This window comes from Plectropomus leopardus, chromosome 20, assembly GCF_008729295.1.
Source record: "Plectropomus leopardus isolate mb chromosome 20, YSFRI_Pleo_2.0, whole genome shotgun sequence".
Taxonomy (NCBI): Eukaryota; Metazoa; Chordata; class Actinopteri; order Perciformes; family Serranidae; genus Plectropomus; species Plectropomus leopardus.
In genome coordinates, this window is record NC_056482.1 from 2,528,880 (window position 1) to 2,545,007 (window position 16,128).

Below are 16,128 nucleotides of genomic sequence, written 5' to 3' on the forward strand. Positions count from 1 at the left end.
CATGGCTGATTACACTCTGAGTCCAGAGCAGGGAGGGTTGTCTGTTCAAGTCCAGTGCTGTATTCATTAGGAGCCAAGCATGTGCAGCGTGTAGCTTGCCAGCTTCTAAACACAGGGCAACACAGTGAGGAGCTTCTTCACCACACAGCAGCATGTCACTACTTTAAGACTTCTCACTTTTATTTCTAGATGCTAGCTTGTGGTGTACAAATCCAGGTCATTGTTTTTACCATGGAGTTGGGGAAAGTTCATCTGAATCTAAAGACAGTACTGCTGACGATGATGATGTTCAAATGGGGTGAGTAGAGACAATAGTTTGGATATTTTTCTCCTGTATTCAAGGACAGTTTGAGGGATTTTGGATGGATCAGTTTTTTGTAATTGTAATAGAGTGCTGTAGAAAAATATGTTAATCCCAAGGGAGATTCTCTGTCTACATGGTTATTGTCTGAAGTTGCAATGTAATCTGTTTCCAGTAAAAGCAACAGGTTACATTTAAAGAGTCATTACAAGGATGTAAATATCCACAAGAACTATTTTACATCACATATACTTGGATTGTAACACGAGTAGCTGCTGCATGATTATTGACTAACACAATACATATCAGTGCTATCATTTTTATCATACTCACTCCCCTCAGTTTAACAGTTAGCAGGAGGAGGCCCAAGGAATGTTACCAGTGCCCTCAGAGGTGCTTTTCTGTGAATGGTGAAGTGGTTTTCAAAGGTGGTTATTGGGCTGTTTTGTGCTCCCCCCATATTGGGAGACACACAAGTTAGGGTTTGGTTTGTCCTTTGTTGCTCATAACAATGATGAGGACATTAGTAAAATACCAGTGAATTTTCACAATATTAAGAAACCTCAAGCACGTGGAGTGTAATTACTGTAATTAATGATGCTATGTAAGGCTTTAGACAAATAACTGGATTGTCAAACATGAGTAGCTGCTGTATGATTAAATCATTGATTATAGAAGGTAAGGCTTAAATGAAAATTTGTTTCAGTTTTGTACTACCTCTTTCTATCAGATGTGACCATATACTGTACATAAAAATGGACAACATGACAGCTCTGCCAAAATGAGGATATTCAATCTTGATCGCTCCTTGGTGTCTGACTGCAGTACAGGTCTCAAGGCCGCCCCTCCATGTTAGTGAATGGTCATAGGTCAAACTAAAAACTCAAAGTACATGCCAAATAATGCATTCAATAAAGCTGCTCACAATTGGTCAGATGGTTGGTATGGCGGGAACTACCCCACCGGGGATACTGTTACTGCGCATATGCAGGCTCACAATGACATCACCCTTGCAAGATGGCAATGCCCGTATATTGGATATTTTAACCTCACTTAAGCATAGTGGGGGGTAAGTGGGGGGCATGTCGTTCCTTTTTTATATAGTCTATGGACGGAATCAGTGCTTCCAAATCATGCACACTCAAACAGAAAAAACAGGGATAAGATCAATAAAAATAATATAATTCAAATCCCTCTGCACACTCATGAAGGTGCAGAATGAGGTCACATAATGTCCAGAATTGTTTAAATATTGCTTTTTAATCTGAAATGCCTTCAGTTTGATTTTGAAAGCCAAAGAAACGTCAGACAGCAAACTTTGCCTACTCTCATGGTGACTGTTCAGATTTTATTTGAAAGTGGTAAAGAAATTTTGTGTGGTGTGAACTATTTGCCTTATGTCCAAACATAGTTTTTCTATTGAATGTCATGGAAAGAACATTATACTTAATAACTGTATATTGCTATAGTTTGTATCAATTTCATCACAGTTAGAAATATATTTTTAGACACAAAAAGGCAGAGCTCTTTAATATGCGGATGTTACTTCTTTTAATATGCGGCTGTTACTTGACTGATATGGCAGTGGTTCAGTTACTGTGAGTTCACCATTTGGACTGATCTCACAAAAATATAGTGTGTGTGTGTGTGCGTGTATATACCTATATATGTGTGTGTGTGTGTGTGTAAAACATGGTGCTGAAATAATCAGTTGCATAATTAACTTGAGTGATCATGCCTCAAAACTGCAACTATATGCATTTACACATAAAAGGAATCTTTCTGTTGATACTGACACATTTTGGAAAAATTCTTTCAAAATTTCATTCTTTTAATCAGGCCCATGTACTCAGTAGAACATGAGTGCACAAGAAATTTGCCCATAAGGCATCTGATGATGGAATGCTGTGCTCTGACCTTGCATGAACAGTTTATACAACAGTTAGTTCCGACCAAGCAAACTGATTGGTTGAGAGGCATTCCATGAGTGCTGATATAGGAGTACAACTAGTGCACTAGAACAAACAGAGTACTTGTCAGTACGGAAGTTCAAAATACTCGGGTGTCGCGTGACTCATGGAGGCTTCGAATAGTTGGGGCTATTTGAATACATTATATGGTTAGACAAAACTCCGATTTTTGCTAAATAGCAATAACCGAATTGATTTACAATATACATGAATATACATGAAGCGCATCGTATGTAGTTTTTAAAGTAAAACATGCTTAAATTTCAAGTCTAATGTTCACAGCCAGGGTTAGATTAGACTGATTAATCTCACACTCGGGAGATTCACACATTTCAGCAGCTTAAGAGTCAGAGGCAATAGAAAAAGGCGACTGAGTGCTCAATAAGGGTTAAATATGATTAAAATACAAAAAATAAAATATATTTTATATGCAAAATATATAAAATCTATATACACACACCACACGCACACACAGACTATGTAATTGTACATATGACATATAAAGTTATGCTGACATATTTTAGACTTACCTTACCATGGTAAAGCAGCAGGTTGCTGTTTATTGCTTATATATATAAACATGTATTTTATTTATCTTTGTCTTTCTACTGACTAACTTACTGCAATTAATTAATTTCATTAATATATAATAAACTCAGAACCATAAATAGCACATCAAGCAGTTGGTTTATGTCCTTCTCTTTCGGTGTCCTCTCAGATAGTCTCCACCATGCTATGCTATGCAGCACGGGGATGAACCAGGCGTGTAGAAAAAGGCATTAAGGTATTAACAAATATCCATTAAAGGATCCAACATATCCTGTAGTGTCCACTTTTTCTGTCCATTCCAGTGGTGGATATGAGGAGAAGTGAGGATGAGGAAAATGTTGTTGAGTAATGCCAGCAGAAGTAGTCTTACACTCACCACGGATGACAACTACAAAAAGTATGTGAGGTTATCATTTTCAAAAACTGCATGCAACTTTTACTCTAAGAAAGCGCACACTATTGGAAAGCCTTGTATATGGTTTAATAAAAATAAGAAGCAGGGAAAGGTTTGCAGAGGACAGGGAGCTGACACTCAGGATGAGGGTGCGGTCTTAGTGCAGGGAATCTCCAGGCTCCATTGAATCCTGTGTAGCTCTTTTGCTGAAAGAGGGAGGGGAAAAGGACAGGAGAGAGGGTTAAACATACCTTAATAGGCCTGGGTGGGAAACCGCTTTGGGAGATGAGGTGTGTTTGTGCCCCAGCTTTAGTTATGGAACTTTGTTAGTTGTGTTAAATTTGTTCTTATTATAGTGAATTAATCGCTTTGAAATTAGGTTTGCCTGTGCTAACCTCAGCATTTGTCTATAGTGTGTCATATGAAAGGCCTACAAATATTGATCCTTTTTTAAAAATTTAAAAAGGTCTAGGCTACTTGTCTGTTCTATGTCATCACACTACTGTTAATATAAGAGAGTGATTTCAATACAAAGTGTAAACCACTGCACGTGAATGCATGAATTAGTCAGATCTGTGCTCCAGAGGAGAGCCTTCATTAAGCTGTGTAATCTTGCCCTCTACTGGATTTATATGTTAATAAACAGCATTAAACTAGAGCCTTCTCCGTTTTTATAACCTGCTTCGAAATAGTTCTTCCAGCACCCAGTACTCCTATTGTAGGTTACCAATATACAATAACAAGATTACATATATAACACCATAACAAAAATACTATAATACAGTAGTGTAACAATGTCAGTGTTTAGAATAATTCCCCATTAAGCCTAGTGTGTTTCGTTTTTCTAAATGATTTACCCTGTGATCTCATTCAGGTCTTTCAGCTTCCCTCCCTTTGCCACCAATGGAAAATCAGCTGAGCTGAAACATAATAGACAAATGGAGTCAACAGAATCACAAAGCTAAAAACATTCACCCTTAAATCTTAAATTACGTTTCTGTTTACAGTAATGTTTTTTTTTTTTTTTTTTTTTACATTCTGTTTAGATGTCTCAAATATGCACTCTTAATCCATATCATTACTTATGTACCATAAAATAGCACTCTGCTATCAAGCGCCATGTTATCTCTAACAAAGCTGACATGTAACGCACACTGACCTGTAAAATAAATCACACAAGCCTTTTCTCCCCTTTAACTTCTTAATGTTAGATGAAATTACTCAAGAGCAGGGCATTTTAAATTAACGGCTAATGAAATGTGTTCAGTATATATACTACATTGTACTAACGTTACTCTGTTAGCATATCTGTTATTGCTCCGTAAATCTACTAATTTAACAGCAGATAATCCAATATCATGCTTTAATGCACATGTTAATTTAGCTAAGATATGCTGATAATATAAAGAATGATTCTTTAGACGTCTTACCCTGTTAAAAGTTGGTCTTCTCTGCTGTAACTCCATTGCGCCGCTAGCAATTAATGCTACTTCCGGGAACTGTTGAGATGCTCCACATTCCACCATTGCTGTAAAAAAAACAGTCCATTGGAGTGAATGGAGATGATGCAACTCTCTCAAAGGGCTCTGAATACAACATCACTGGGACTGTTAACTTTTAACTCTGCATGTATGACTCCACTTCACGGCTGTTAAAAATCAGTAAATTAGTTTAAGAGTGAAAGTGTATATATAAGTGGATATGTTTATAGTATGGTGTAATGGTGTATCAGTACTTTTTAAGAAGTCAGTTGAGTCAGTTGGGTGATGTCCAGCGGCAGGTAGAAAAGCACAGGATATCACTAACACTGTGCCTGAGGAGGAAGAGGTAGTGAGAGGGGATGCAGTTGACACTGAGGTCAGCAGGCCAGCCAAAGAGAGAACCATGGAGCAGAAGGCTAGAGTTAGATGGCTAAGGGCAAATGATAGTAAAATGTGGGAGATGGTGACTTGCTGGTAATCTTAATTGGGCTTAGAGGAAATGTGGTTGAGAGGTTAGAAAAGATGGGAGAGGTGATTTACTCATATGGCGCAGAGAGATTCAGGGTGCATGACAAAAAGAGGGGAAAGAGAGCACAAGTAGGCAAGTCTAGAAGGCAAAGAGAAATAGAGAAGGTAGTTAAGGAAAGGAGACAGTGAAGAAAACAGTGGAAAAAGGCTACAGGCGAAGAGAGGGAGGGAGTCAATGTTTTGCAAGAGGAGTTGAGAGGCAGGCTAGCAGCACTTAGAAGGGCAGAGCATCTTAGGAAAAAGAGGAGAAAGAAAGAATATGCAAGGACAGCTTTTTTTAGGAACCCCTTTAAATTTGCGAAAGGTTTGTTTAATCAGGAAAAAGGGGGGCAACTTAAGGCAACAAGGCTAGAGGTTGAAGAATATTTGAGAAAGACATATTTAGACTTACAGGAAAATAGGAGTGGAGGTCTTCCACCTGATATGCCTCCATTAGGAGAGATAAGTCAGGAGTTGGACGTTAGGCCACCTAGGTGAAAGAAAATTTTTATTTGTTGTCGCTTAAAAGATTTCATCAAATCTTCTTTTACACAAAATGAGCCAGGCTAAGAAGCAATTGCAGCAATTTTTTTCTTTGTTTAAGAAAAAAATTGCTGCATGGCACATTCGCTTGCGCAGCACCACCACCCAAAAATTTGTTTTCACCTCCTTCCAAATTTCACTCCAAACTTTTCTGAAAAGTTGGCAGCCCTGATGATACTAACCATTGGGTCTATGCATAACATGAAGACCCAGCTAACACAGATTAGCAAGGAGTGTGCAGTAAAATGTTGCTAGGCAACAGCTGTCACATCCAACGGCTGAGGAACTATTTGTATTGGCAGAGCCAAAAAAATCATTAATTAAACAAACAAATTATAATCTGTCGTCGCTTGTCACTATTAACAAATAAAAGACGCTTGAAGAAATGTTGTATAAAAGCAATATCACACTTGGGGTCGTGTGTAGTGCTTGTACATCATCACAGCTATGATGATAAACAAGCACAACATCACTCCCTCTTATGTGTGTTTCAACTCCAGCGTTTGAATATGTCATGCTTGTATTTATGAAACTCAGTGACTCTTTTATTACTGCAAAGTGTAGACTCTCTTTTTGTTACTTCATGTTTGTTTTTTCCGGTTACAGAAAAGAAAATTAAATTAGCCTCTTATCAGTCTCAGAGGGAGGTCACAGACAAAAGAGTGATTATTTCAGTTTAAGGGATGATGTCACAGAGAGTAGGAGTGTGTCTAACAGACAAAGTACTTTGTTTGTGGTAGCTGAGCTGTGGACCTCAAAAGGAGGTGAGCTGTGTGTGAGGGAGAACAAGGCTGTGACTTTTTTTTTTTTAACTGTTTAGAGCAATTTCTCCCGAATTGGAGAGTTGATGGTTGCCAGGCAGACAGAGAGGATACAAGAGGAGAGAGAGGGGTAAATGGCATGCATCTTCAACAACAAGCAACAAGGGTGCTCCAGGTGAGGCTGTATTAACTAGAGCTGTGTAAGAGGGAACGAGACATCTGTCTAATCTGTGTCCTCTGCGTCACGTCTGATTGGTACAGGTGTCTGAACAGTCAGGATCAGTCTTGTGCATGTTTGGATTACCACCAATAATAGACAGGTCATTATGTTGCATTTGTCCCTATACTGTCTCTGTGTCTAGGCTAATGCTCCAGTTTAAGTCAGGGTGCAAAAGGTTCTCTTTTTTTTCAAATACATTCTTTTACTCTCAATAGCTAGTTTGAGTTTTTCTTGGTTTACACTCATGCTGGCTTGGCTCTGTTTGGTTTGACTCTGCACATCCACCAAGTGCAGCAGGGTTTTGCACCTCCATTCCAACTGGGCCACTGGTTTGACAGTGTATCTTTAACTGATGACAGCTTATCTTGAGTGATAAAAGTAGCGGGCTGGGGTGCCCAGTAGCTCACCTTTTAGAGCATGCACCCCATGCAGTAGCAGTGGCAGATTTTTTTGGCTATATAAAGGTGGGGATAATCCATACACCGGTGGGGCTCAAATCAATATCAAAATTTCGATATGAATGCATGCAAAGTAATACCACTCATTCAACAACCAGAAATAATACATGAGTTGAGATGATTGCACTGACTTTTTCACACGCAACACCACACGGAACAAATGCAGACGGTCTATTCTGTGGGCAATTATGCACACATCAGCCCCTAAACCTTGCACATTTTAAGTCATGTGTCATTCTGTACACTTCACACACACACACACACACACACACACACACACACAACATGAGAGAGAGAGAGAGAGATTTATAAAGACTTTAAATATATTTAAACTCACTCGTTCTGGCAGGTGGAGAAAGCGGACTCCTCCCTGTCCTGTTCAGGAGTGAATGAAAAATTGTCCAACATGCCCGGCTCATTTTCTGTCCAGGGGCGCTGTACTGGTTAGCTCCTAGCTAGTGTTGACGGTTGTAAATGGTAAGTGTTAGCTGGTAAAGGCGCGGCCGCACATGAGTGATGTCAGTGACGCAATTTGTCAGAGCTTTCCCACTGATCTCAAGACAGTGATAACCTTACATTGAGTACCAGCTAGAAAATTTAATGAATAAAGGGCGATTCTACTTCTGAACCCGAATCAGTTTTATGTGTGAAGCTGTCGCCATCATTGCACGACACTGCATTACGTTGTTAGGATGCTGAGGCACTGTTGTACCTTGCCAACAAGAGAGCATGGTGTACAGGCAAACATATATGAAAAAGGAGCTGATATGGCACTTGGTTGTTTAAGTGATAGGGCTAAGGTGGGACTAAGACAATTTCTGGTGGGACTTTAGCCCAACCAAGCTCTACCCTGCCCTACCCTGTCCTACCCTGCCGTCGCTTATGGCCCCATGTACAAAGGCTTTGTCCTTACCGCAGCAGCTGTGGGTTCTATTGCAGCCTCAGGCCTTGCTGCATGTCATTCCCCTCTCTCTCTCCCCTCTCTCAGTTTTTCCTGTTTCCTTTTATGAGTGATGAATACAATTAATTCAATTTCAATTGAATTTTATTTATAAAGCCCATTATCACAAAAGGCAGTATGCCTCAGAGGGCTTTGCAGCATACTTCTTTCCTCTGTCATATGATGGACATGCTGCTGTAGGACCACAGCAACAGCAAAACCAAGACCACGATCAAGGCGAGCCGAAGGTACAGTATCAGTGCAGCCACAGCACAAACACGACCAACGGCAGGATCACAGCATCAGCACAGCCATCACCACAATCAAGAGCAGCCAAAATTGCAGCCAGGAAACAAGGGAGCACAAATGCTCCGGAGAGGCAACGGTGTTAACGTAATGCAGTAAACAGACATATGGAGATGGAGGGAGCAAGAGAAGGAAAAAGGAGCTCAGTGTATTTTAGTAAGTCCCTCAGCAGATTAAACCTATGTCAGCCTAACTAGGGGCTGGTCCAGGCAACCTGAGTGGAAATGATGTCTGCCTCCCTGACCAAAACTGGAAGATGGTTCCATAAAAGAGGAGCATGGTAACTGAAGTGCTATGGCTCCCATCCTACTTTTGGAGACTTTGGAAACCACAAGTTACCCTGTGTTTTCAAAGTGCAGTGATCTTGAGAGTTGGTAGGGAACTATGAGCTGAGACAGATAAGATGGAGCCTAAATAAGATGGAGGCTACAGACGACTTATGCCCGCTGGTATGGAGGGAAATTTCAAGTCTGGCGGGTGGAGAACTTACAGGTTGACCATCGGTTAGTTGCATTCATGTGCAACTTTTTAGCCGAGACACAGCAACACGAGACAGTGCAAGGGGCCTTTTGTTGCCACTAGTTCTCTGAAGTCATTTTGGTTGGGCTGGCAGTATTAATAAACTTGCTTTTATTGAAGAAAAGCAGCTTACAAGGTTCTGCTAATTTAAGGATGAACACATTTCATCATCATTATTATTATTATTATTATTTCCATTTTTAAAGTGGCTAAATTCCTGTCTAAAGCCAAAGGAAAAATACATACTTAAGAATACAGTATTGTAACTTGGGAATATGTTGCTAGGTTTTCCTAGCATTCTTATGGTAAATGTGTTTTGAGGTGTATTTTGATACGTTCAGGGTCATCCAGGCGTATCATGTTTTTTGTGTTTTGTTAGTGTTCTTTGTATGTGATCTTGTTGAATCATTGTTTGGTCATGTTACACTTTTTTGTTGCACCATGGGTTGGGTCAGTGTCGTGGTTGGAAACCTCTTGCTTGTTTAATTTTGATTGTTGAATGGAAAGGTGTGCAGATCCCAACTAAAGAGTACTTCCTGGTTCAAGTTCATCTCTGCTTCTTGTTTGTTGTAAGATAACCAGTCTTGCCACAGTATTGCACTAACTGATATCATCAAGTGTTGTCCCTGGATCAATGACTAACGTGTTTGTTCCTTGACTTCACCATAATACATGCATTGTTTGTCCAGGATTCACATTACAGCCAACCAGTCAGCAGCACTTTTCCATAGTGATGTTATTCATAGTCCATTGTGCAGATAACCGCCAATTGAAAAAAAAAAAGAAACTGCCCATTTCAAAGCCATTCAAGCAGCAAACACATGCAGAGATTTGCCTGGATTTCAAGCACATTTTTGGGGTGTGGGAATTACTAAATATAAATTGAACCTCTGTTGGGTCTATTTAATGGGAAAGAAGCATGTAAAAATAGATGTTACAGGACTTATGGTAACGTAAGTGCCAACACTTCCTTGTGATATCAGATCGTGCCTACAGTATTCACTGGATAAATAATAGATGGAGAATTCATCTTATGTCAAACAGTTGATTACAATACTATAATTTGTAACAAAGTTATATCTAAAGCAATGTGTGTAATATTGGTAAATGAATGGACTTGGATTTGAAAAACACCTTCCTCGTCCAATTACTGATTAAACCTTTTCTACCTCCTGAGTTCCAACACTTTGGGAAATATATGTAAGATAAAGAGATCAACATCAATTTCATGTTTTTATATTTAGCACGGAGTTAGAGTCAGGAAGTGGTTAGCCTGGCTGAGCATAAACACTAGAGTCAGTAGTAAACACTGTTCCAAAATGAAACACTGATCAATCTTCTCATCTAATTCTGCAAAACTAACAAACAAATAAACAAAAAAAGTTCATCAGGGCAATAAAATCATAAACTTGTCAATATGAAAACTCTCTAACACAAGCAATTTTGCATAAGGTTTTGTGAATCAATATGAAATAGTGACAATGGAATAAATTGATAAATAAAAACTGTGAAATGTATTATTCCACTGTTATCAAAATCTTGGGAGTCCTAATAATTGTGCCACATGAGGGTTTGAGTATGGGCTGCTGCTGAAAAGCATGGTCAAAGTGGAGAAGAGGAGTGAGAGAGAGAATATGGTGACAAAGCTGGACTCTTGCTGGAGGCTGAAGCCCGAAGCTGTAATCTGTGCACATAGAGATTAGAGGAGCTAGGGGATTGGCTTGAAGAGGCCAGAGGGATTACTGCATGGAAAGGCTCTGGAGGTCAAGGAGGCCATCAAACCTGCTCTGGTAAAAGACAGGGCAAAAAAGTAGGATGAATACTACAAGTGTTGGGTGAGGGAATTATTAAGTGGGATTTATACTCCTGTGTCGAATCGATGCCGTACTTGTCATTGCCTGGTGCAAAGCTACAAATGTATGCTGCACGTCATTGTGACAGAGATCTCCTGTTAATTTTTGTAAGTTGAAAATCATAGCACTCAGTGGTAACAAAGCTTATATGAGAAAAAATAAATTGCGAAAACAGAAACGCCCCCAAAAAATAGCATGTTAAGTCTTGTGTGATTTGTTCTATTTAATATGAGAAGGGGAAAGTCTGGTAACCACTAGGCCTATGCAATGTTAAGTGTCATAGACTTATGCTCTGGTGAATGTGTGGGGAAAACGGTGATGGTGTGTAGTTTAAAACAACTGGTATGTTGGTGAACCTTGTGAGAGGCTCACCAACAATGAGCAATTTTGAGCTAAATTTTGTGATTTTACCTTTGGTAACCGTTGCTGTTATGCCTGGCTTCATAAAAGTAGAGGAAAACTCCACTATAGCTGCTGGCTAAATTATGAAATGTAAAATGTCATAAGCTTATGCTTATAACATTAGTATGTTTTACGGGGTAACTGTTATGAAGTGTAGCCTACTTGTTTGTGATAATGTCACTATTAAGCCTCCGCCAGAGTTGTCCCTTGTCTTGAACCTGTTTGTGGTTTTCATGGACAGAATCTCATGGTGCAGCCGGGGGAGGAAGGGGTCCGGTTTGGAGACATCAGAATTGCGTCTCTGCTATTTGCAGATGATGTGGTTCTGTTGGCTCCATCGAACCGTGACCTCCAAGCATGCAGTAGGGCAGTTTGCAGCCAAGTGTGAAGCGGTCGCGATGAGAGTCAGCACCTTTAAATCTGAGGCCATGGTTCTCTGCCAGAAAACGGTGAACTGTTCTCTCTGGGTGGGGAGTGAGTTGCTGCCCCAAGCGAAGGAGTTCTAGTATCTCAGGGTCTCGTTCACAAGTGAGGGTAGAATGGAGCGTGAGATGAACAGACGTTTTGGTGCTGGATCCGCAGTGGTGTGGGAGTTGCATCGGATTGTTGTGGTAAAGAAGGAGCTGAGCCGGAAGGAATAGCTCTCGATTTACCAGTCCATCTATTTTCCAAACCTCACCTATGGTCATAAGCTGTGGGTAGTGACAGAAAGCATGAAATCGCTGATATAAGCAAGCTTTCTCCTGGGGGTGGCTTGGGTTAGCCTTAGAGATAGGGTGAGCTCCGGGAGGAGCTTGTAGTAGAGCCGCTGCTCCTTCGTGTCGAAAGGGGCCAGTTGAGGTGGTTTGGGCATCTGATCAGGATGCCTCCAGGGCACCTCCTGCTGGAGGTGTTCCCGTCCTACTGGTAAGAGGCCCCGGAGCAGACCCAGAACATGCTGGAGGGATTACATATCTCGTCTGGCCTTGGAACGCCTTGGGGTCCCCCAGGAGAAACTAGAAAGTGTTGCTGGGGAGAGGGATGCCTAAAGTGCTCTGCTTAGCCTGTTGTCCCCGTGACCCAGCCTAAGATAAGCGGACGAAAATGGATGGATGGACTATTAAGCCATGTTTAATGTGTTTTATGTGTGTTTTGAATCAATTACACTTTTAGCTCTTCCCAGACAGCCCAGTGCCAACTAGAGTTTTAGAGGTGTAATAGCAGAGCGACACAAACACACTACAGCACAAGTATATATGCTCACAACAGTGTAGGCCAGTGTAGCTTACAGCGAAGGCTCTGTGTAGAGCCAATGCAGAACTTCACATCTGCATTAAAAGGTGGTGGAGACCAACCAGCTACCGCCAGGGCTTATAAATGAAAGAGCTGATAGTTCCATAAGCAGCCACTTAAGGGTTCATAGCAAATGTACAGGGTAGACATTTTTAAATAACTCACCTATTTACATTTAATAAAGACTTAAAGTTACACATATGTAAGCTTAAGTCACAGGCTGAGATATCACAGACATCACCACTGCCTATGAGTCAGGTCCCCTCCTCGATCCTCCACAGCTCCACCCTCTGGTCCAAGTATAGTCGCATCTGGCTCCAAAAAACCAAAATGCCGAAATGCCAAATTTAAGGCTTCAAAATAGTCCACATACCAATGGGTGGCATCACAGGAGCTATGTCTATTATTTTACAGGACGGCTGTGGCTCAGAGGTAGAGCGGGTTGTCCTCCTATTGGAAGGTCAGCGGTTCAATTCCCAGGTCCTCCAGGCAACATGTTGTTTTATCCGTGGGCACGATACTGAACCCCAAATTGCTCCTGATGCTGCAACCTCTGTGTGTGAGTGCATGTGAGTGGTTACTGAGTAGCAGGTGGTACCATATATGATAACCTTGGCCACCAGTGTGTGAATGTGTGTGTGAGTGGGTGAATGTGACATGTAGTGTGAAAGCACTTTGAGTGGTCAAAAAGACTAGAAAAGCACTACACAAGTGCAGTCCTTTTACCATTTACCACACAGTCTATGGTAGAGACAGGGTTTGAAAATGGTGTTCACAATGAAAACCAGTACAGTGACAAAGAAGAGAGAAAAAGTAAGTGATAAAAAATACATATCTTTTTACACATCTAAATACCTAAAAACAGAAAATTACTTTTACTTCAGGAAATGAAAAAGCAGGATTTGGGGGATTTTATTTATAATCTATCTTATTTTATTTTGTAATTATTTCATTTTTCATTTATTTAATTCTATTTTGAAAAATAGAATCTCATGTTCAAAATTTAGATTGGGGTTACACATGGAGTCTGGGTTATTTTTCCATCTTATCGTGGTGATTCGGGGGAAGCAAACTGATTTTGATTTAAAATTTCTTGATGTTGACCATATCGTAAGGCAGTGTTAAGTCCTAACTGTTATAGAATTATTAAAATTGAATGAGCAACAGTACATAGCAATTTGCTCCATATTTTCTGATTACACACCTCACAATATGCATTCAGTACCAGTGCTACAGGTAGTGTGACCTTAAATGTAGCCTCCTATCAGAGATTTGCCATGTATGTTTGATTTTTTATAAACTGTAATTATGGTCTTTCCTTAACCCCCCTTGAGCCTTTAATGGCCAAATACTATTTTGATCAAAGTGTATTTGCCATAACCATGATCTTTCTTTAACTTACTGACCATATTTTCTCTGCAAAGGTAGTAAGATGTGAGGATTTTGAAAATTATGTCATTAAACATAATCCACTTTATTTAACCATCATCAACCAACCATTTAACCACTCATTTAATAATGATGGTTAAATCATATTGTTGAAGAAGAGAATTATGTGACAAAGCTTAAGCATGGTGGGAAAAGAAAGGAGTGGACCATCAATTGACCTTTGAGGCATACCATATAAGAAAACGTGAGCTGAAACATGATGATCACAGTTTTCTAACAGACATCATGAAATCAAATATATGAACTATATGCCCACTCACATTCTAAACCTCTCCAGATTAAGACTGGTGTAAAGTGCTGAATGTAGCACTGAAACATAGAAATGGCCCCATGAATGCAGAATCACATGACAAGCTATATATAAATATACTTTTTTTTTTTTAAAGATAGGGATAAATCATCAAAATAAATACATTTTTTAGGGTTTAAATAAAGGTTTAACTACATTTGGCCCTTCCTGACACATGATTGGACAGTGTTTCTCTACCAGTGTTTAACCCAAGAGCACTTAAGTTTCTTATCAAGTAAGCAAAGGATCACATTCTCAATCAATTAACATGTTTATCCTGGTCTCCTTACATCAAGGAGACTTGAGCCTAATCTTGAAACCCTTGACAGCCACCTGGGACTCTTTTAGTCTACAGGTGGCTAACACTCAGTAGCAGCCCACTGCAATCTCTAAAGTTCAAACACAGTTTGTGTCTACACCATAGATTGAGAGGAGGATGCACCTCAACAAGAATTGGAAATGAAAACAACCTTCTGCTTCAAAGGGCAACACTAGGCCATAGTTGCCTTTACCAGGCAGACCTGAAAAAAGCTGCCGAAGAGCACATCAAATATAAATATACACTGTCATTTGCATTTAATGTTTTAAACAGCAATTATTTTTAGTTGCTAGTTAAACTCTTTAAACAGGTGCTCTCTATCCAATCATCTTCTATCATAATCCATTGTCTCCTTACTTGGGGCGGCTGTGGCTCAGAGGTAGAGTGGGTCATTCTCCAATCAGAGGGTCAGCGGTTCAATCCCCAGCTCTTCCAGGCAACATGTCGTTGTATCCTTGGGCAAGATATGGGTGAATGTGACATGTAGTGTTAAAGTGCTTTGAGTGGTCAGTGAGACTAGAAAAGCACTATGCAAGTATAGTCCATTTACCATTTACAGTATGTAGACTACTGATTATGGATAAACAAACTAAACCAATGACACAGGTCAGTTCTCATCCATTGGTGCAATATGGTGCACTGGTTTTCAGTTTGCTTTATGTCATATTTTCATTGTTGTTTTAATGAGAAATCTATTTTCTTTTTTATAGATTTTTCACCATGAGGAATACGTCCTCTCATATTTTTTGTTAAAACAAGAATGACCAATGGGATCATCAGCAGGGGAGTCATCATACCTGTAATGACTCTCACAAACTAATTAATTATTAATTAATCAATAATGTAACTCAGCAAAACTTGAAATAATATTTTATACCACAGTCAGATTCACATGACCCCCCAGTACTTCCTCAAATATTATTTATTTATTTGTGGCAGCAGGAAGGTGTATGAGTCAAAATAAACTCCATGGTAATAAAGGAATATGTCACCCAGTGCAACAGTATGGCTCACTGATATGTTTATAACAACAATGAGGCTCGATGGCACTTGCTTGTAGACACATTCACTGCTGGTCTGTATATGAGATTTGTTGGCAAGAATAAAAAATATAGAATATCACCTGACTGATGCAGAAATGCTGATGCTGATGCTGAAAGTCAGCTAATCTGTTTTATCAATAATGTGAGGAGTGTGGTTCGATCAGATTTAATTGACAGTGCTGGCAACATGGACAAACAACCCCACAACTGCTTTAAGACTTTAAGACTTTTTAGACTTTAAATGAAAAGAAAAAATGGACCAGAATTGATGTAAACATGACAGAAATCAGTGTGTTGAGTAGGACTCCATCTCTCATAGTAAAAGGCTTGAAATGATCTATTGTATAACAAGACTGACACTTAAATAATTGAATAAAAAAGTTGGACACCTGTTAATGAGGTCCTCTTTAAAGTTTGTCACGAGAGAGAACTAGATGTATGGAGGCCATAGTTTGAACTCAGTTTTCAGTCTAGATGATATGTGCCAAATTTTAGGCTATATGCTCACTTTTTCAGAAAAGCATGAAATGTGGTGCGCTCTTCAGAAATGGA

The 16,128-nt window shown here is 39.7% G+C and overlaps 1 protein-coding gene across 1 annotated transcript in view; it reads left to right on the plus strand.

The window, feature by feature from the left end:
- Positions 1-231: 231 nt before the first annotated feature.
- The window catches only part of crb2a (crumbs cell polarity complex component 2a), an 86,061-nt gene continuing 70,164 nt past the window's right edge, over positions 232-16,128 (plus strand). Inside the window, exon 1 of the mRNA XM_042509794.1 lies at positions 232-298. Within this exon, the coding sequence (XP_042365728.1) occupies positions 232-298 (67 nt within the window). The remainder of the gene's footprint in view (positions 299-16,128) is intronic.